The 22,218-nt window shown below is 45.2% G+C and overlaps 1 protein-coding gene across 1 annotated transcript in view; it reads left to right on the top strand.

Annotated features, from left to right (window-relative positions):
- Positions 1 to 1,002: 1,002 nt before the first annotated feature.
- MALT1 (mucosa associated lymphoid tissue lymphoma translocation gene 1) overlaps positions 1,003 to 22,218 on the top strand; it is a gene marked incomplete at its 5' end in the record, with an annotated part of 29,038 nt that continues 7,822 nt past the window's right edge. The window contains 10 exons of the mRNA XM_010161068.1: positions 1,003 to 1,169; positions 6,086 to 6,207; positions 7,139 to 7,289; positions 10,392 to 10,564; positions 11,139 to 11,235; positions 11,918 to 11,950; positions 13,454 to 13,480; positions 14,485 to 14,520; positions 16,282 to 16,485; positions 21,537 to 21,714. Coding sequence (XP_010159370.1) covers positions 1,003 to 1,169; positions 6,086 to 6,207; positions 7,139 to 7,289; positions 10,392 to 10,564; positions 11,139 to 11,235; positions 11,918 to 11,950; positions 13,454 to 13,480; positions 14,485 to 14,520; positions 16,282 to 16,485; positions 21,537 to 21,714 — 1,188 coding nt within the window. The remainder of the gene's footprint in view (positions 1,170 to 6,085; positions 6,208 to 7,138; positions 7,290 to 10,391; positions 10,565 to 11,138; positions 11,236 to 11,917; positions 11,951 to 13,453; positions 13,481 to 14,484; positions 14,521 to 16,281; positions 16,486 to 21,536; positions 21,715 to 22,218) is intronic.

A 22,218-nucleotide genomic window follows, 5' to 3' on the forward strand; every position in this document is an offset into this window, starting at 1 on the left:
CTCCCCGTGCCCGCATTAGGGGAAAAGCGGTCACCTTCAGCGCTGCCTGCCCGGGTCACGTTCTGCGATTGCTTCCTGATCGGTTTGCTTCCTGGGGCTTTTCAAGCTCTTGTTTAAAGGGTGGTATCTCACAAAAATTAGGCGTTTCAAGGGCAGCACTGAATGCATGTTACGAAGAGGTGTCCTTTCTCTGAGTGTTTATTAGTATAGGGAAATACAACCTGAGGACTACAACGTGACCCCTCTCTAGGGCCTGTGTCTGTGACTCTCCATCTTACTCAGAAAAACACGAGGGAGGTCTGCCTGATAAGTGAAAACATCCCGCCTGCAGTTTTGCATGGTGCTGTGATACAATGAAAGAAACGTTGGTGAATCTTTGTAGGGGGAATACATGAACTGCATTCCCTTTCTGTAGCCGTGTTCATTTCTCCATCATCTGTGTTGCTTCAGTCTGCTGTGATCAAAGCGTGAAGACTTACCACCAAATTAATCTCATGCCCTGGAGATTCATTTGCTGGAGCAGGTAACTGCACTCTAGCAATAGATGTGTGCATCAGTTGAGCTGCAGCAGTCATTTGTTCTGACAACTGCTCTGAAAATTAAAGTCTTCCTGGACTTTCAGGTTAGATTCTGACTCTTCAGCACTCTGAATTAGGCACATGAAGATGAAAGGTGCGTTACTTGGTTTTCTGCTGAGGCTTTAAAAAGTGAAAATTGGAAGATTTCTTAATACACTTGGTCAAAAATGTTAGGTACAAGCAGTTCTTGTTTTGTAGCTCGCATCTCACTTTGTGTTTGAGGAGGTGCCACTGTATAACCTCTGAACTCCTGAAACTTGAAGGAAATGCTGTAAATATGTCCAAATCAGCCAGGAATTTTCCATCTCTCTTGTTTGGTTTTTAACCTTTTGGTTTGTGTACAAGTGATTTTAAATTCTGTTCCTTTCTGAGGAAAGAAGTCGTAAGAAGGTCTATGTCATGACTTTGTCATACTGTTTTGTAGCCCTGTGGATTTGGAACAGTGTTCCCTCAAAGTACTGGAGCCAGAAGGAAGTCCTAGCTGGAGTCTGCTGAAGCTGCTGGGAGACCGGGGTTGCACTGTGGTGGAGCTGGTGGAATTCTTGCAGGCCCTGGAGCATACAGAGGCTCTCCAGTGTCTCAGCCACTCAGGTCAGTTCTGGCTAACGTTTTTACTGCGCGTTACTCTGGGAACATGGAAGTGTTTGTTTTCCACAGTAAGTAAAAGGATCTTTAGTGTTTGAATTCAGGTGACTACCATAGTAGCTGGCTCATGAGTCTGAGATTAAAAGTAAGCCAAGGAGATAAGGAGGAGTAATGTAGTATTGTTGTGGACTCAGCCTTGGCTGTGTGGGTGTGACAGGTGCTGTCATTCCCTCTGCCGACTCGGGTTCTGTATCAGACAGTGCTGTTGGGAGACGCTTACAGAGCTGAAATGGTTTAGAAAGACAAGTAGTGTTGCCAGCCATCCGTTTGGGCTACCAGTTCCGTTAACTGCATTTCATAGCTCGCCCTCACTGAAGGGAAGGGTCCAATCCGTGCCAGTTCTGGTACATGTTGGATCCGATCTAACGTTCTGATTGGACAGAAAACCAGACTAACTTAGGATAGAACTAGGTTATTGTCTACTAACATGTTCAGATTGCTTCTTCACAAGAAGTTGAGGACATGGGGCAGTGCAAGGGAGTGCACGGGTAAGACCATGTAGACCTGTTTCATGCTGTAGCACAAAACCAGGGCCTTTTTGTGAGACTAGGAAGCTCCTTGCCATACCAGGGCTGTCCTGTTCCCTGGCCGGTGTGAGAAAAGCAGCTGTGGGCTGGGCACCATTGTTAAGACAACCTTGGCATTTATCAAGTAAATGATAGTGATGCTTTGCTGCTGTTTTATCTGGTTAGAGCTGCTGCTCCTTACTTTACTAGGAGGACCGTGGTGTGTGGAGCAAGGTGTGACTGATGGCGTAGTCTAGCTGACGTATAGCACTGTAAGCTGGGCAGGGAGAAGGGGGTCAGTGTTAAAGCAGTGAGTGGACCATACTCACAGGGTGAGTGGATCGTTGAGCTGGAGCCATAGGCGGCAGGTGGTTTGCTGTCCTGCACGATGAATGCTTGTTCCTTTTTATCATCCTCCCTGTGGTGTTTCCCAGGCAGCCCTGAAAACAAAAACGGTCCTGGTTCACAGTTGTACCAAAATGTTGCGCTTGCTTCATCTGTGAGCAGCTCTGCTGTCACCACTGTTGAACTGAGGATTTTTGTGTGGCTGTCACTCATGTTACATTTGGAATATGTGATGAAGGCTAAATCCTGGATAAAACAGGGACTTGCTACTTAGGGTAATTGTGAGATAGTGGTATCAGTTAAGGAACTGGATGGATAGCTGAGAGATCCTTGTGTTGAAGAGAACAAGCTGATAAGCAGACGTTTGTCAAGGCCCCCTGGAATGGCAGAGGTGATCTTGCTATAAATTAATCTCTTGCAGAACAGTGTGGTCTGTGATCAGTGGGCTCAGTCTCCTCTAAGGAGGACTGAGTAGCTTCACAGAGACAGAGAAACTGGTACCAAGAGAAACCGAAGTCAAGAGGGTATTTGAAGAGAGTTTAGGTCCAAAAGAATTTTAAACTTATTTAAAAATAACTGGTAGGCCTTGATATTTGCAGTGAGTTTATGTAATGTTCAGGGGTGGTTGATGCTTGAGGTCGACATGCAGATTCGTAACTGCCCATCTGTTCTAATACACCAAAAAGCTCAAGTGTTGCTCAGGCGACTTTAGGAATGGGATGGTTTGGTGTAAGACCGCTGTAGCTGTCAGATGGGTTTGTTAGACTGTTTCCTACCAGCTTGGTTGATGCAATTAAAAAGACAAACCTTTGTGAGCCCATGAGCGTACTGGTTAATGAGGGTACCATTTTGATGCTGCGTAGGGGTCTGTTTTGACGAGGATGCTACCTCAGGACCTTAATGGCAGAGATGTGGGACATCGCTTTGTTTGCAGCAGTACAAAGGATCTCTTGGAGAATCACAGACTCCTAGAATGAAGTTCCAGAACGTGTTTGTCTTTCAGAGCTTAGTCTTGCCTGTCACATTGCATTAGCTCCACAGGAGATCTTCCTATGAAGACCCAAAGTAGTCATAATAGCAACTTCAAAATGTCTCCTTTTTGGTAGTGAGAAAGCCTAGGCATCTTCTTTGTGGGCACTTCTCTCTCCCTTTCCTTCACTTTTTTTGTCCTGTCATGTTGGGAACTTGCTGGAAATGGATGAAATGGGAAGAGCTTTCTACCAGGGTAAGAAGGAAAAAAGGCCTAATCTGTAATTGGTGGTACTACAGTGTATTCCTTGCACAGCCTCACTGCATTGGCGTTTGGGGGGAACAAGAGCCAAGCGGTGGTTTGTCTCTTACTGCCACGGCGTAGGCACTGCAGTCTGTGAGGGAGGGAGGCTGTTTCCAGAAGTGGCTGAAGATGCTTACCGGTGTGTAGGCTGAGAACGTAGCAGTTGGGTTGTAGTTAACACTGTGAGTACTCGAGGTGCACTGCGTGTTTCAGTCTGGTAACTGTAAACCTCAGTGTGCCATCCTCGATGGGAAAACTGGAGCTTTGCATTTTCCAGGGAAATCAAAGAAGTATTTGTGTATCTTTGTAATCAGTCAGAACACTGAGGCAGAAGGTGGTTTTTTTCAGCCACTGCGTTGTGTGACGCTTGCAGGAAGTAGCTGTATAGTGCTGAATGAGTTACAGGAAAATAAATGAAACCGTGAAGAAATTATGAATCAGATTTCTTAGAACTTGTTTGTAATCCTTCCAAGGAGTGCAAAATACTGATACCTCAGAGAACGTTTATCTCACTCGGCTAATGTTGGTTGACTGTGATACTCAGACACTGTACTTTGCACGCTCCCTTTGACTATGTAAAACGGTGGGTGAAGTGTGACGTGAGGAACGGAGGTGGTGATCTTCAGGGCTGTGGTATAGAGGGGAAGTTACTTCAGAGAAAGGCAGGCAGGGAATTTTCAAGTCCTGCAGCTATGCTGGAGTAGCTGCCCATGATCAGCTGTTCAGAATAACCTTGCATGTGGAGGAAGTGGATTTAGCCCGCACCTCTGCTAGAGGGAGGTGATGGGATTTCCCGATGTCCTGTGGTCTCTGGTTCAGACTGACCCCGTGGATTTCTGCTCAAATCTTAGGGGTTCTTTCCTCAAACGTCTGCTGTTAGGGGAAGGTCCTGGGGTGCAACTGAGATACACGTAAGAAGAAGAGGGAGACAAAAAGAAAAGTCCTGGCAGAGTGCAGTAAGAAGGCTTGGAGCAAATACTAATCGTGACCCTGGTGCCGGGATATTTGTGATCTCTTTGCAGCTATTTTTTACACACCTGGTTTACTCCGTACTTTTCTGTAGGATTATTGCCCCAGCAGTCTGGGATGCTGCTTCTGTACAGCCTACGCTGTTGGCTTCTGCAGTGGGCTGTCATTGAACAATAAAGACAAAACTGTTTTCTCCCAAAACAGTGAACTCTAAAAACCAGGTAACACACATATTTTTAGCAGGCACACCTGTTTCGTGTGTGTCTGTTCATGTGTGAGTAGTGACGGTGGTGCTGGGGTTTGGGTTTCTGACCCCACCAGCTCTGATACAACACCGGTGCCGTGGCTTGGCTGAGCCGTGTTCATGCAGCATCAGCGCCTTCTCTGTTTCTCGCTCGGCCCCCCAGTGAATAGACATGGGGGGACGGTTGGGGAGATGGGGGAGATGACATGAACTGACCAAAGACATATTCCATACCATCCTACATCGTGCTCGGCAATGAAAGGGGAAAGAGGGAGTTCTGGAGGGCCTGTCCACCTTCTGCCTGGGAGCCAGCTGGGCATCACTGTGCCCGCAGGCAGGCGGCGAGTGCTTGCCTTCGCATCACTTGGTCTGGTTTCCTCCCTCCTCTTCCACTCATCCTTCACTTATTAAGCAATTACTGTTACTCTTTCCTGTTCATTTTATTTTGAACTCCAAGTTTTTGTGGTTTTACTCTTCCTTTCCCTTTCCCCGATCCCACTGGGGGTGGGGGGCTGTGGTTATTACCCGCCCACTACCATCAACCCACACCACTTGTATTGTAGCAACCGGTCAGTCATGGTTGGTATCGCTTGTGGTCCCACAGGCTGCGAAATGCATTTACCATCCACAGCAGGTAACGCTTTAAATAATGCCTTGGGTGCTTATCAGCTCAGTGTTGCTGAATGCCTTGGCCGTATTTTTTGACAGCAATGTGAGGCTGCTAAACTTTCTGTTCTGCAGTTGGCTTCCCCGATCGTCTCTTCTGACGACCTTGGTTATACCAGTGGATCTGCAACTGGCGTCATGCTGTAACTAGATCTCTGGAATGGTCTAGGTTAAGAAAACAAATGGATCATTTCAGACCTGTGCCAGAATTTCATTCACGCTATTTCCTGGAAGCTAAAATTTGAAGTGGAAAATTTCACCTTGCAGACTGTCAAAAGAACACGCCAGCCCTGTGCTCTACAGGAGCCAGAGGCTTAAAGCTGAAACCAGTGTTTCAGGTGGCAAGGTTGCATGAGGAATAGCTGAAAAACACACTGTGCCGTAGTTAAACTAACTCTTGCTGTGCTGAAAATCCGTCTGTCTGGCTGTGCTTAATCTTAATCTGAAGGTGAACAACTCAGAGAAGTTGTTGGGAATGAGCAAACTCATAAAACTGGGAGTAGCTTTCCCAGAAGGCATTTGTAATGCCAGTGGAAGTATTATTTGCTCTTGTGAGTAGAGCGCGAGAAGGACTGAAGTATCCTAAACTTAAAATGTCTGAATGATCTACTTTAAATCTTCAATAAACTCTGTAGAGTGCTGATCAATTAAAACATGGACTTCCTGTACTGCAAGAATTTTGAATGTCCTAAAGTCACATAACAAATTGGAACTGCGTGTATACGCAATGCAAACAAATTAACTTCAAGTATATTTAATGACAGAAACTTTCTTTGCTCAAAGGACAACTTAAATGGAGATTTAAATTGTGGAATTGTATTTCTTAATAACTTCCCTATGTGTAAATTCTTTTTCAAAGGCATAAGGATTGTCATCCAGCCAGACTCCCAAGCAGTGCTCTCTGGACAGGTGGTCAAGCTGTGTTGTTGGGCAACAGGACACCCATTTGTGCATTACCAGTGGTTCAAACAGGAAAAAGAGGTAATAGTTGATACAGAATACAGGATAAAATAGTAGGTAGTGATTTTGGATGACACTTTTTAAGACTATTACTCAGCCTACCAAAAAGTTTAAGAAAGTCTACTGAAAACTGCCACATTTGGAGCAAAGGCCCATTGCTGTTGGTCTTGGACAGGTGGAAACTGCTGTCCTGAGGATGAACAGCCCCAACTCCATGGTGCGACAGACTTCTTCGTGAGATATTGGAGTGCATGTAAGCTGGTGGCAAATTCCAGCATGTGAGCTGGAATTTGAATGGCAGCACTTATGTCCATAGTTCTGGTCCTGTTTCTGTTTCTACAAGATGAATGCACTTTTTTCCTTAATGTTATTGTATCGTATTATTTTAAAAAAATGCAGTATGTTTACAGTATTTTAAATTGCTGTTAGGATTGGAATTGTTAAATAATTTTCTATGCCTTTCTAAAAGTTTATCTAGATCACCCAAAATGTGGCTTAAAAATGTGATAACAGTAATTTCCTGCTCATTACAGTTGAAATATGATGTAGTAAAAAAATTACCTTTCTGGGAAAGAAAGTTACAGTCTCCTGGTCACAGCTGAATCCATCTTAAGACTGGAGCTGAATGTAACACGTGTGCTGCTTGGAGTAGTGCTTGAGAAATTATAGAGAGTTATCTGTGGAGCAAGGTAAAATTTGTTTTGATTTCAGGAAGAGCTCTTCAACTGTCTTAGAAGCTCAGAATTGTCTTAAATAGAGGCATATGAATTATTTTTGGCAGAAGGCCTGTCTCTGAGCTACTGAATACATACAGCAAGACTTTCCCATCCAAGAGTTTCAAGTAGATGAAGGAGTCGAGGCTGGTGTTATGGACATTGAAATAAAAATTCTAATGTTTGATCCTGGTTTGAATTAAATCAATCTAAATTTACATATTTCACCTGTAATTCAGGTTCCCCATGGTAATTCTCCAGAGCTTGTTTTGAATCCAGTGAATGTAAACGATTCTGGCTTTTACATCTGTCGAGTGAACAGCGCATCTGCCTTTGTGTTCAGCCGGTGGGCACGACTTGAAGTTTGTGATCTCGAGGGCACATCTCACGGTGAGTGGCCAAAGCATTGTCTTGGAAATTTGGTCTTCCCAGTTGTCAGAGGAACATGGGTCCCCGTTGTGGTACTGCGCAGATGTGAAAGAGGGCTGACTGAAATTGCCATGTCCAATTACCGAGCTCTTGTGCTGGTCACAAAAGCAGAAGAGAAATGCAATTCGACAGTAGTGGGTAAGAATGGATAGATGGAAAACATACAGCCTCATATTCTTTTAATTCCTAGGGGATGCTTGGATCAGGATTTCTTTAACTTTCTTGTTCCTTACCTCTTGTTGTAGCTTGCTAGTGACTGGACACACACTGAATGTCTGTGCCATAGGTTCTGGTCTAACAGGACTGTTTGTTTCCACTTCATCTGTGTGTTGCTAGCCTCAGCAGAAAGGAGTCTGGGTGAAGGAGGGTCTAATGAACGTCTCTGCCTTCCGAGAGGGAAGGCCTCCTTACCTGGAAGGTTAGAGCAGCACACTGTGGAAGAGCACATGCATGCTGGAGGCCTGGACACTTCAGAAAACCTAGATAAGTGTGGAATGGCAAGAATGTTAGCTGCACTCTTAGGAAACAGGACTGAGGTCTGGAATAAGGTTTTTGGCAGGTAGTGAAGCGATAGCTCTCCCATCACTCTTTCAGTCCTTAGTAGGCTACCACCGGCTTGGACGTGTACAGTCAGGAAAAAGAAACAGCTCAGAGCCCAGTCAGTTTGTTCTTTCCGGGGACACCTGGGCAAAGAGGGGCAGGCTAGGCTCCGTGCATGTCTCTTGCAGAATATATGTTTGCTAATGCAATCTTTTCAGGTTCATGTAACCAACATGGGTAATAGCAACAACATGCCAGCAAGCTGCAATAAACCTCTGAGGGGAAGAAAGACATGAGTTAAACTGAGTCATTTTGGTGTGAATTTCATCCTTGTGGAGTTGATAAGTGGTCAGCTGACAGTCAAATACGTTACCTGCATACAAAAAGCCATGGTACTTCAGATGCACCCATCTGAGCCCATATGAATTTGTGGCACTGACTTGGAGATACTCTGCTTCACCACGGGGTTAATCTCAGTCTCAGCATACATGATGGAAGTGTGGCAGTGGAAGAAGCATGGTGAGAATGGAAAAATAGCAGAGAGCAGACAAAATTAAATAGCTGTGTACGCAACAGTATCCCACTAGTACTAGAATTAGGTAGTAATTCCAAATTCCTAAAGAAAATCTTGGAAATTTACTTCTTGGATCTGGTATATTACTCCTGTGCGTTTATTTCCAGTTTCTGAGGTTGCTGGAGTGGTGGTGTCTTGTTTTCTGGGGTGTGTAGGGGTTTTTTGACAGAACAGTCTGTTGCATTAAATAGGCACTGACTCATGCACTAAGCCTTCACAAACTTCCTTATTAAATAGCCTGGACTTGCTTGCTGTTGGCAAGAAGAGAAATCAACTGCTCGTCTTCAAACAGTGAAAGGCCCTTATTTTGTCTTATGTCACGAGTCAGAGGTGTTTTCTGCTTGCATCCCACGTAGAAAAATTATTCGTGCCAGGAAAAGAGATCGAGAGAACCAATCTTCCAGTAAAAGATCAAAAGGCATTGCAGTGTCATTTCAGGTGACCTTTTTACATCTCAGTCTCAAACATATTGTTGGTCCCTTATCTCAGCAACGATTTCTTCTGCTTCTCATTTGCTCCTGTTTCAGGTTCTATTCAGTCAGAAACCTGCAGCTCTAGATCTTGCTGGTTACACCAGGAAGCTGAGGTGAATAAGCTTGTAATGGCTACTTTAAATATCCAGCCTCAGGAAGACAGCAGGATATTGTTTCACACTTGTGGCAGAAGTTTTGCTGACCCAAGGGCAGCAGGTATCCCCAGACTGGTGCCTTGCTTTACATTCCGTGACTCTTGGCCAACGAGGAAGCACAGTGGACGTGAATATTAGCATGTGTAGGTCTTGGTGGTGGCGAAAAGCAGGAGAGGCAGGATGGATTGCAGTTTCCTAGGACTGTCCCTCTTGGGGTCCTTACAAAGACGCCTGCGGGGGCTGCGTAGTGCTTGCACGGAATGAATGCTCCCCATCTCCTGTGACGGTGGGCCTGGGAGTCCGCTGTTGCAGTGGAACTAGATGATGATTACAGTGCTGTTTCTGCAAGTGTTGACTAGGTATGAAATCTTCGATTTCAGCTGCTGACTGTCTTTTTTCTTTCTTTTCCTGCTCCCTTGGTTGCTTTCTTTTCTCAGATATTTTTCCCTTCCTGTTTACACTGCTTTCTGGTTGAGGAGAGCCCGACTGTTCTCCCTTCTGTAAAAGCTGTCTTTCATAGCTGTCCTGTGAGCCTGTGATCAGTGAGGCAGCTGGATGCTGTTCCAAAAGAAGCTGGTACAAGCTTGTTAGTCTGTTTTGTGGGTGAGACAGCAGCCTGTACCGAGGACAGCCTGTAAATGAGGTGGCAGGTAAGGGGTCTGCTGGAGACGGAAGCCATTTATCTCTCATTCTCGTGTCTGCTTTCACTGTCTGTAGCTGTAGAAGCTGTAGCTTGTCTTCAAGACTAATGCTGTTTAATGTCACTACGACAGCAGTTCCTTCCCATCTTGTCTTACTTCTGCCTTTTTGCTATGAAGGGAAATGAATCCTTTATGTTCTGTTGAAAGATCCTGATACCAAACTGGGACACCGGGAGGGAGAGAAGGTTCTGTAAACAGCTGAGTGAAACGGAATAAAGTTTATTTTGACATACTATCCTTTCTGTGATAGAAGTTACAGAAAGGAAGGTCTTTAAGGACAGTAGAGGGTGGTTTTTTTCTTCTATTAAACTGTTTTTACCTCAACCCATGAGTTGTTTTCTGATTCTTGCCCCCATCCCACCCTGGGCGGGCTGAGCGAGTCGTTGTGATGTGCTTAGTTGCTGTCTGGGGCTAAGCCACGACAGCTTTTCAGCTGCAGCACTGGAAGGCCATTGCTGCTCAGCTTTAACGTGCTCTTAAAGGACAAGTAACTGGACTTCTTTGCCATTACACCAGCCTGCTGTAGTCACGGGAAGATGTGGGCATGTTGGCAGTTCTTAGTCGGCATGCGAACAGGTTGTCTCACCCTTTCTTTTCTTCCTTGTTTCAAGGGAGCTTAGTTGCTTTGCCTGGTGGTAGCAAGTTGCACATTTGTATTCAGCCTCAGCCACAAAACCTGACAGTGGGGGATGCCTTGGTACTAGAATGTGGAGCTGTTGGGAGCCCAATTCCTCAGTACCAGTGGTTCAGAAATGGATTTCCCTTGGCAAATGGGAGCAAAAATGTCTACATGGTAAGTAACTGCAGAGCGTCGGCGCTGGGGCACTCGGTGTAGCCACCTTTACCTTAGCACTCAAAGCTTCTTTGAAGAAGGTAACTTTTTGGTAGCCTTGATAACCTCTTACAGAAGCACACGCTGTGATTTGCTCTCCTGTTCTGTTCCTCACTTGCCTGCCCTGGTCTGAGGCACTCAGGGGCATGCTTTTAATTGTGCCCGTGTTTCAGGCAGTCGTCATTGGATGAATTTGGGTTAGTGTGACAGATTGACAGGGCAGAGGTGGAGTACCAGAAAAAGTGAAAGCAGCTTTCTCTGTCCCGCACTGCAGAGCACCTGATTCATACGAGCTGTTGTGTTTGGTGTGTTCTGCATCTTGAGCCTGAGGCGAATTTGCATTTTTCCTTCAGTTCTTGAAAGCATTTCTAGAACACATGTGCTGTCCAGTTTGCCAAAGAATGAGGGTATTGGTAGCTCTGGGGTTTCTTTAGGCTTCACTTTTAGTTTTTACTTTCTTGCACGTGGGCTTACATGAAACTGATACAGCGGGTATCTTGGGTCTGGTGTGATGACTCTGATGATGCTTGCACAGGTAAGTTACGTGGATGTGGAACATCAAGGGACATACTGGTGTCGCGTATTCAACGGCCAGGAAGATCAAGACAGCACGAAGATAGAAGTCCTTATCGGTAAGGAGTTTTCTGTTTGATACAGGTCCGCTGATTAATCCATTTGTTCCCTATCGTTAGTGTTTATTTTTGAAACTCTCAGTATAAAGCCAAGCACTTGCCTTCAGTAACTTCAGTTTATCCATCAGTTAAATACCTGCACTTGCTTACTGCAAATGGAATTTTAGAGCTTTGTCAGTTACACAGTGTTTTGGGGTCTATGGTAGCCAGCGCAGCAATGCTACCACTGCAGCGTTGCTAGTCAGCAGCTTGCAGGCTGGTCTCTGTGGTTTTTGACAACTGACAAACAGTTTAACCCTTGCTGGTGATATGAACTGTGTTACACCGAGTCCTTCAGCCATCAGACAGGTGAGATTATTTGCAGCAAGCAGAGAATTGAATCTAACACTGTTTAGTGTGTGCGCATGTACCCGGGGAAGATCTGTTTGTACAGCTTCCAGATCTACTGGGAGTACTGTTGCATAATTCACATGGAAAGTGCTTTCCTACCCTAACAGATACTCTAGCTTAGTGCTCCTGAGTTTAATGATACTCTGCAGCGCGCTGGTCAGCACTGATTTATAGAGCTACAACATGAGGCAGATGCAGAGAAGCTTGGAAGTGACCTTTGTCTTCCACTTTGTATGCTAACTCTCGTAACTGAGAGCAACTGTCTTCCACTTTTTCCCCCTTAAAACACAAGGAAGGAAAGCTATGGCAGTGGAGTGCACAGAAGGTAAACAAGTCTTCAGTTGTGAATCGATTTTTGAAAATGAATGATGGGGTGATGGGTTGCTGTGTTGCTCAAAAGCGTGTGTGGGTTAAGAGCAGCAGTGTTCTGAAAACACTGGGGTGTGGTGCAGCCTTCCTTCTGCATGTGCTTCTCTGCCTTGATGCCATGACCCAGAGCACATGGGAGAAAAAAAAGCCTACTTCCTTCCTCTGTAGTATGCCCAGGTGTTTGGTCTTTGCACTGGTTGTGTGTCCTGTGCTTACGAGTGGGTGTAAAGACCTTGAGGTATCTTTGGGCTCAGGAGGCAACATCCTTGCAGGACACTGGGAGATGTTCGGGAACCTGGGTGAGCTGAGAGCTGGGTAGAGCCAGCTGCTCTGCCTGCAAGAGGGGTCCCCAGTGGCCTTACTGGGGTGGCTCCTGTTCCCCTTTGCATTGCTGTAGTGGGGAGGAAGAAGCGTGTTCTCACCTTTGATGCTGATACCCTCCCTTGATCACAGAGCACCTCGAAGTCTGTAATATTTACACCACAGGGGTTTGTATAGAAAGCTGTAAGGCTCGTTACAGCAGTGCCACCCCCCAGCTTACCCACCAGCAGTGAAAAGCACAAATGCGTTTGCAGAGTACAACAAATGGCGCTCTACGTGTTTTTTTCCATGGAGTCGTGGAATTTTCTTGGAATTAAGCTGCTCTGCATCATTTCTTGTTCAAAGTTGAACCAGAGCTAATGCTCACCTTCAGCCTGTTCATTAAAGACTTAATGTCTGAGGGGGTTGTGTGCTGTCACTCGCTGGAATGTGTGCGACGTGTGTTTTGGTGTCAGACACATTTGTGGGGTCCACGCTCAGAATGCAGTTTGCTTGGTGGAAGCTCGCTGCAGCATCACCCCGGGTGGCTGCAGCCTCGCAGTGCGAGTGCTGCCGTGGCCCAGGTCTGCCCAGGGCTCTCTTGCACGGAGCAGGCCTGCATGAAGAGACTGCTGGTGCTTTGGAAAATGGGGTCTTTTCTGTAGTTTCCACTGCTCTCCGGATAACTGGGTGAAATCTGTGATAGCTTAGAGTGTTTGAAAATATCTGAAGTCTTTGTGCACACACGTGGATTTATGTTGGAGTAAGATCAGGTGCTCAGGATGTTGCCTCTCAGCAGTCCTTCCCTCAGGTGATTGTGACATCCGGTGCCTCATTCACCCTTCCAAGCTGCTTGCATGCCTCTGGCTGGAGCACAGCACATGTTCCTCCCTCTGTTCTGAGATCCACGCTATTACAGTGCTGTGTCTAGCATGGCTTAGCATGTTGATGTAGGATTCACTCTTCTCTGCATGCAGAGTAAACATATGAATGATTATATTTACAGAAATGTGAAGCCAAACGTGTTTTAGAAAAGTAGTTTCTTTCTAACATTCAGCTTCTATTAATCATGGCATGACACTTAATTGTGTTTTTATTAATGGAAGTGTCTTTTTGCTTCCTCTTTAAACAATATTTTTATTGATGTATTTCTTCACAGAAGATTTAAGTGATCTTCAAAAACCAGGTAAGTGTAAAGTTTTTAAAAACTGTAATTGGGCATCTCCAGTTTATGTTACAAATCACTGAAGTCTGTCTGGGTTACAATACATACTTTACATTATTTGTTGTGATTCAACAGGGCAGATACAGTGTGAAGAGCAGCAGAGCTTTCTGGTTGAAGTAAATTAACTTGAATATAGTGAATCACAGGGTTGCTATTATCTTTGTAAAATCAGAAAGCTGCTCTGCTGTACAGCACGTGCTACAGGAGGATTTCTCCTTTGTTTTCTTGTCTGTGGCTTCCTTGGGCTCTAAGTTTTGTTACGTTGCTGTTTTTGCAGGTGGTTAAGGAAAGATGATGTAAGGTGTCCAGCTGCCACCCATGATACCTTGAATTGGTGTATTTCTCTGATTTTAAGCCTGTTTGATGTTTGTTACAGAAATGTAGGTCTGGAATAGTGCTCCATAGGGATTATCTCTGATACAGCATTCCCAAAATTTCAAATCACAAAGGCCCTATAATTTCCTGGGTTAGACACCAAAGATACGTTTGCCTTTGCCAAGACTTCGTCTAAGCCTCATGGCAAAACCAGAGAGCGGGCTTTGCCACCCCTCTCTGGAGTACAGATTGAGGAGTTTTCACATACAGATGGTCATCCTGGCTGAGCATCCCCCCCACCGCATATCTGCGTTTCACTTGGAGAGGATGAACGGTTTCAGATGTTACTGAAAATGCTACTGTGCAGTTTGAGATTGAAAATTACACTGTAATGTCTATTATTCCTTAATTTATAGGACTAGCTATTCATATCCTATTAGGTTATGTTTGCTAGGAGAGGGAGAAAGAAATCAGGCAAACAACACCACAACACCCTAAAACCCACTAACACAAAGAAAGAGCACTTTTTTGTCCCAAACTAGTAGCATATTGGGCAAAGCAGGACTGACAGAGTATGGCTGTGTGGAGCGAGTGGGGCATTTTCTGACACTGGCAACCGCTGATGACCTGCTCTTTTCATCTGTTTGCAGCAAACCCACAAGAACAATCAAATGACAGGCCTGTTGGTAAGTAGTTTTGTAGAGGTAATGAACGTACGTATTTCAAATCTAGGAAAGATTTTCTCCTGCCACTGCCAGCGAAGGAACTGTGGAGTGTATAAACAGCTGCGGGGAGGGAGAATTCTGTGTGTCTGTGCAGTCCTTTATCACGCTCGCATGCCCTTTCAGGAGCAAACTCTGGTGAGAGCACTGGTATTTTTAGTGACTCAGTGGAGTGTCTACAACTTCTCATCCGTTTCAGTTTACTGTTTCAAATTCCTCTGGCTGCGACCTTAGCGGCGTGTTACTCCATTGCTGTGGCAGTTGGAGATAGTGGTGTTAGGATGATGCGATGAGGAATGCCAGTCTGTCTGCTGAGGCTGTGCTGTTGCTGCAAGCTCAGCTCCTCCTGAGCACAGCTTGTGGATTGTTGATACTGAGCTGTAGCTCAGAGGTAGGTGGATAGAGTCTCTGTCTTACCACATTCCTGCATTTCCACGGTCGACTGGATTGTGGTCAGACACCCTGTCTTGTTGATGCTGAGCCAGGTGGCAAGCCTGCTGGCCTCTGCCAAAATCTCACCACTCTCTCAGGTTCTCAGTGTGAGGGGGAGTCTAAGTGCTCCCCAGTCCTGGTTCATCTTTTCTAAATTAAGTAGGTACCCAGTACTTTCAAAAGTGCTTTTCAGTGGCAGTGTCTCACTCAAGTCTCTGCTGTTTAAAGTGGTTCACACGGTTCAAGACCTTGCATGGTTCCCAGCTGCCAGAATGTTGGGCACATCTGGTTTGAAGGAGGCAAATGTCAGACATGGAGGTTATGGACATGGACTCTGGAGGTGGCTGTGTGGGGGCACTGAAGCACGTTTAGGGCATTGACAGGGTGTTGTTTGCCACCAGAGCTGTGGGGCAGTAATTCCTGTTGGAGAGAAGTGGCAAACCAGGAAGGAAATGCCTATGTGAGTAAGTGCCTTTCTGTGACTTGCTGGGCCGCTTCTGGATAAGGACCAGGCTAGTGGTCTATAAAGCATTTCTCTCAATGGGACTTCTTCCCCTTGCATTGCTTTGTTTACTTATGGCAGAATGACTTCTGGGGTCATTAAAATCAAAGGGAATGTGTCTCAAGCCATGACAACATCAGTAGCCTTCCCTCCAAATTCTGTACATTTCTTCTATCTCGGTGTGATTAAAACCAGCACATTGCATTCAACCCAAGCAACAGTAAAAAGGAACCTTAACAAACAGAAAAAATTACTTTTTGCCTCTGACCTGTGAAAGTTTCCACCTAAACATACCATGTTTTAGGAGATGGGAATGTGAAAGCCGTCTTCTGTGTGTGGTGGGGTTTTCTTTGTTTTTGGTTTTTTTCTTTTTTTTTAAATATGTAACAAAATTTGAGATTTTTAGAAGTAAACTGGCCACAGCTTTGGCAGCTTTCTATAAGCGTTGTCATGTTTATCAAGTCTCTTCTTGCACAGGGAATTCAGTTGCCTGTGCTTTCAGCAGAGGGAAAGAAGCGGGGGATAGCCTTAGTGACTCACTCCTGGGCAGGTTATCCGGGCTGAGATACCCTGGTTCAGACATGCTGACTGTCAGATCATGCTGAAATGCCTCTGGGGTTTGGGTGAGACGATTTTTGCTGTATGGTGTAGGATGCCTTTTAAAAACATGTAAAATGTTGTGCCTGAAATGAGCTTGGATAGTCTCTTCCCTTTAGAAGAAATGAAATGTAAAGGTGTTGCACCCATGGAATATATGACCGTGCTATGGCTTTGTTTTCCCGTCTTTGCAGCCACAGACAAGGTAGCTCTGTTAATCGGAAATATGAGCTACTGGAACCACCCCCAGCTCAAGGCTCCCATGGTAGATGTCTATGAACTGACCAATTTGCTGAGGCAGCTGGATTTCAAAGTTGTTTCCTTGCTGGATCTGACTGAATCCGAGATGCGAAATGCAGTGGATGAATTTTTACTTCTCCTGGACAAAGGAGTGTATGGTAAGCCGGTGTGATATCCCTTCTGATGTAGGTCAGTTCTGTGATGTATGAAGCACACAAACATCTGGTATTTACTTTTCAGCTCCCACTGTGTGTTAGCAAAACAAACTTAAATGGCATGTTCATAGAATCGGGAAGGTAAGTTAAACAGCACCAGCACATCCTTTGACATTAGTTAAAATGTTTTTGTTTCTTTAGCCTTTGAACAGATTAAATGTTTGAGCTTTCTCCTTTAACCATGCCTAACTTTGTTTGATGCCACTGTTATACTTGTCCACTACAAGCAGCCATACCTCTGTAGTGTATCGGCCACCATGCTCTGCAGAAGACGCACATTTGCACTAAAAAGTCATGACTGTGGTTTGTGGTAGTCTGTTAAGCAAGAGCGAAGTGTCATCTGTGTTAGTGTGTTACGGGAACAAGCTGATAGCAGAGTAGTTAGAAGCTGTGTAACTCACATGGTATAGTACACTGCAGTCTTGGGCAGCATCTTTTCAGCTCTCAGGAGATCTCCTGAACACCTTTGTACTCTTCTGTCCGCCGCTCCCTGTGCCTGCAGGTTACCATTGGGTCTGGGCTGGCCATCCCTCGGCATGCTTGGACTGCTAGGTTGCATTTCTGCTGGGGAGGTGGGAAGCAGAGCATGGAATGTGTTCTGGGCTTGCTGGCGGACCCTTCTGTTCACTCCCTCTCTTTCTATGGGATGTCTGCAGAGTGCTTCTTCCTTCTGGATCACCATCCTGGCGCTTGCTGGGGAGGCTGCTCTGCTCTGAGGCCTCACTCGCCAGTGCTGTAAGGAGCAGAGGAAGAGGGTGCACTGCTTTGCCTTCACAGGGAGCTGCGTGCTGATGCCAGGGGTGTTGGGTGACATGGTGGCAAAGCCTATCTCCCATGAAGGTGTTACAGCTACATACTGCAGAAGTAAGAACTTTGTGCTTTAGAGTCAGGGCACAACACTCACCAGATTGGATCCAATCTTCCTGCCCTCGCCTCTCCTGCCCAGTTTTCAGGTTAAGTGGAAATCATTACAAATAGCAGGTTCCTTTCAGTTGCTGTGATACTGCTCACACAAACGTCCTTGGCAGAGAGTGAGAGAGTTCTGCAAACCTTCATGGTGGTTATGCTGCTCAAGCAGGCAGCAGCCTCTTTTTTTTCTCTTTTCCTTAAATTCTTCAGACTTCCGAATAACACCCACAAAAGTCTAAGGCACTCGTCTCCGAATGGCCACGTCACTTTCATGACTGTGCTGCAGCACCTCAGCAGTACAACAGCAAATTCAGCACAGTATGTACCTGAAGGATGTGTGTTCAACATATCTCTTGTTTTTCCCTCCAAGCTTTTGGTCTTCGAGCCACACACCATTATAAGATACCGTAAACAGAATGTTAATAGTCATTTTCAGCTCTCCTCCCCACACTGCACAGGAGGTGCCTTCTGCTGATAGTGCCTAACCGGTCGGGTCTGGTATGCACTGCTGCTCCTGACACTCGCTGGTTCTTAGATGATTATTCATCCTGGGATTCCTTTCCCTGCCTGAACTTGATTGCGAGGGACAAAGCACCAGGCAGAGCTGGCGGCTGTACTGGCAGGGGAGGACACGGTAGAATGGATGCTCAGGGCAAACACCTTCATGTATGGTGTGGAAGAGGACTAGAATTGCCTGGCATGGAGTGTCAGAAAGGTTCTGTGGGCTTTGAGGAGTTTGCTGCTGCTTGCCATGATTTTGGTCATTTTTTTAAAAGCTAAGACTGTATAATCGACTCCAGAAATGGTTTAAAACAGACCAAAAAGTTCTGCCTGTTGTCCTGTTTAAATTGCAAAATTGCTATGGTAATGCCTATCTGAGAAAGCACTATTTGATCCTTTTTTGGAAGCCAAGGTCAGGTTATTTCTTAGTCAGGCTTCTTAATGGTGTGTTACCTGATGCTCTGCCTCTGTGGAACTGGCTGGTCTGACATTTGGGTGTTTGTGTCAGAGCCAAAAGGGGAGTGACACGAGGACTAACCCTGGCAGTAAAGTTGAGCAGGCTGATAGCAGGTTGGGGGGGTTCGTCCCCTGGGAAATAGGTGTGCGTACACATTTGTGTGAGCTTTGGCATCCATGCGCCTTCCCAGTGTTTTTCTGTAACTGTTGAGGTGAATTTAGACAGTAAGGTTCTGACAGGCTCTACCAGCACCACCCGAAAACTCCAGTAAGGCACATGCTGGCAGTTGTGTTTTGCCAGCAGGTGGGTGTTTCTGAAGGGCAAGCAGAGCATCCTTTCAGTAGTGTTCAGCAGTGACCACTTCCATGGAAGTGGTCATTGCTCTGTCTGGAGAGTGGCTGTAAATGGCTGAAAGCATGTAAAAGAGGCTGCCAGTGCTCAAATAGGTAATGATTTATTGCTGTTTTAGCAGGCAAAGCTCCAGACAGAAGGCATAGTGCCTGCTTCTTGTTTAGTCCTTGTTACACACATTCACAGTGCCTAACGTGACATTGTGTAATTCTTGCTTACTGCCAGGAAAGTGGCATTTCGGACACTGATCCTTAAGAGCAGAAGTAGTAAACAAAAGCAATGATTGTCTTCTCTCATGTCTCAGTTTATGGTTACTCTAAATGTAGGGTACAACTAATGCTGCATTCCACAGCGGGTAAAAGCACAGACCTGTATGTTTTAAGGGCTAAAAATACTTTGGCTGCTTTCTTTAAAAAAGAGAGAGAGCGCGTGCGAGACACAGATACCAGTTAAATGCTGACGTCTGTGAGGAACTTGATCCTACTTAAAATTGTTGTGTCAAAGTGTCTAATGAGCTCCTCCAAACATATTTACTCCCTGGGTATGCAGGGAGTTATTTCTGATCCTGAGCTCAGCATGTTAACTGTTGCAGGTACTCCTCAGATACACACAGCAGAGTCATCTGCTCCAGGATGTGAAAGAAATGTAGTTGTTGGTTTTGAAATATTTCTATTCATTGAGGAAACACAGTGATAAATGGGGCTTTAATGTACAGAGACTTATTTCTTTCAGTCAGTCCAGTTACTTATCCCGCATACACTCGTAGATACATAATCTCAGGTATAACCTTGGTTTAGGTCCCAATCCAGACTCTGGAAGTCACATTTCAGAGTTTCCTTTTAACTTAGGACCTGACGTGGAATCATGCACTTGGCGCTTAACTTCATTTTTAACTCTCTTGACGCTACCCAATCTCAGGTAACCACTGGAATATTCTAAGTAGCCCAGCAGTACCTTTGTTTAGGTTTTTAATCAAACACTTAAAGTTCTAAAGGGCACAGAATTTAACTTTTAATTGAATAGAGCTGTTGCCCTTTTCCAGGACCCTGGTGGATGAGTAACTGTTAGGCCCCTTGTTGAAGTGCAGCCTTGCATCCCAGAGTTTACCTTGTATGCCCTTGCTGGCTGCTTGTCTGGACTATGCGCTATTCCCATAAAAAGAAATCGAGCGCTGCTGATGGAATGGAGCAGTTTGCAAGGTCTTGGCATAGTTGTTAATGACTTGAGAGCTTACAAGTAAAAGAGGACAGAAGGCTGAGTGTGAAGGGCTTTAGCTGTGTCTTGGTATATCTTTGCAGAGAATGAGGGCTGGGTGTTCAGTGGTAGCTGTCTGTAATGAAAGGGTGAAAACACCCCAGCATGCTAAAATGGTCAACATATAAGTCAGGCTGTGTACAGTAGATAAGGCTTGATTTGGTTTTCCTCAACATTCAAGTTCTCCAGGGACATAGGTTTCTCAGGCATGTTTAGTAAGGATAATCACATAAGACATACCTGCACTTACCATGGGTCGTCATCTCGGGTGACTTGTTCGGGTGCACACTCTGTACTCCTCGGCGATCTGACCTGTGGGTGCTCTGTACAGAGAAATAACAGCTCCTTGTAAGAAGATGGCACTTGCCATAGATAAGCAAAACGTGGACTGGGAACAGACAATAGGGAAGTTCTATTTACTCATACAAGCTTCTGGTAACTGCGGTTTATGGCGGTGGAGGTTACTAATGCTGAGATCATCTAACCTTACTGCAAATTGATAGGGCTTTCATATTTAATGCCATTTTAGGTTTTCTTTATACCAAACTACTGCATGTTTTATTGAAGGTTTTAAGTCCTAAAGTATTGCAGACTGCTGGGTATTGACACGAGGGGGGTGGCTGTAGAATAATCTTCTGTGTGTAAGCTTAGAGAATCTGGTCGTTCTTCAATGCACAGGAGCCATGAGTCTAACAGTGAAGAGCCGTGGATGCAGTCAGCTAAGAGTGAGGTGCTGGTGTTTGGGTAATGGGAGTGTGCTCTGGGGTCCTACCAAATATGATCATGGAATGCTCTCCGAATGCAGAAAGGTTTTTTTGTCCTTCTCTATAAAAAGATAAAACCAAATGAAGGAACCAACTACAGAGGAAAGAGCAAAACTGAGCACTGGCAAAATGCTCCCATGGTGTAAGTGAGGGTTTTTCCTGTGTCTTTTTCCAGTTAAAATACTTCTAAGAGTTGCCAGTGATGAATGGTAAGTTAAAAAAAATAAAGTAATTTTAGAGATGACAGTGTCTCTCATTTAAGAAAAATGAAAAGCAAAATACTCCATCCCAACTGTTCAGCGCTAGTTTTTTCTAACTCTGAAATCTACCCCAAGCTTTGTAATCACACATGGGGAGAAGGTGTTTTACAGCTGCCACATTTCCTTATCTGTGTCTGGGTTCTGTAGCATACACAACAGATGAGTTCTGTTGGAGGTCGTGGCTCTGCTTAGGGCATTTTAGGAGTATTTACCTGTGTGTTTTATGCAAATATCTACCTGACTCCATTGCATCACTGATTTTTGTTTCTTAATTCGTTGTATCTGTGTACTGTGAAGTTGATGTTAATGTGGTTCCCCTTGCCCTGCCTCCCCTTCCTTCCTGTAGTAGCAAGGGCATGTTGATGCAAAAAAATCTGCTTGGAGTAGCTTGAGTAATCTTAATCCCCCCCGGACTCGGCGTGTGTGACGCTGAGATGTGCAGAGATGTTCCAGTGTCCCCTTGACCAGTGTTCTCAGTCCCGTGTGTTGAACTCTCAGGTTTGTTATACTACGCTGGCCATGGCTACGAAAACTACGGAAACAGCTTCATGGTTCCTATTGACGCGCCGAATCCCTACAGGTCTGCAAACTGCCTGTGTGTGCAGAACATCCTCAAACTGATGCAGGAAAAAGAGACAGGACTTAATGTATTCCTACTGGATATGTGTCGGAAAAGGTACGGTCTCCTAATTCGTGATCTGTGAGAGCTGACATTAAATGCTTGTGTGATGGGTTTGCTTCATGACAGAGGGAGAGTGTGTAGTGGCTGTAGTTGGGCAAACAGCTGTGAAATTCAGTCTGTTCACTGCAGCAGCCGGTTGAAACTGAGCCGGTTTTGAAAATGGACAGACAGAACTAGAGAGCCGCCCTGAGACAACAGCAAGAGATATTGAGAGAAAGCTGGACTTGAGGCTGGGATCTTTAGTCTAGGCTGAGACTTGCCTTATGGTTCTGAGCAGTCTCAGCCTGCACCAGCTGCTTTTGAAGTCACCAGTGTTCACTTTGCCTTTGGCCTTGGGTGGAAATGTGAAGCTGGTGATGAGACTTTGTTTCCATGGGCAGAGACTTGCCTCCTGATCTGAGTGACTTCTGTTGTTGTTTAAAAGTCATAAAGCGTCACTCTTGCGAGATAAAGGAGAAATTAGGCATCTTACAGCAGAAAAATGACCCTTTCTCCTTG

This window comes from Eurypyga helias, unplaced genomic scaffold (assembly GCF_000690775.1).
Source record: "Eurypyga helias isolate BGI_N326 unplaced genomic scaffold, ASM69077v1 scaffold8181, whole genome shotgun sequence".
Taxonomy (NCBI): Eukaryota; Metazoa; Chordata; class Aves; order Eurypygiformes; family Eurypygidae; genus Eurypyga; species Eurypyga helias.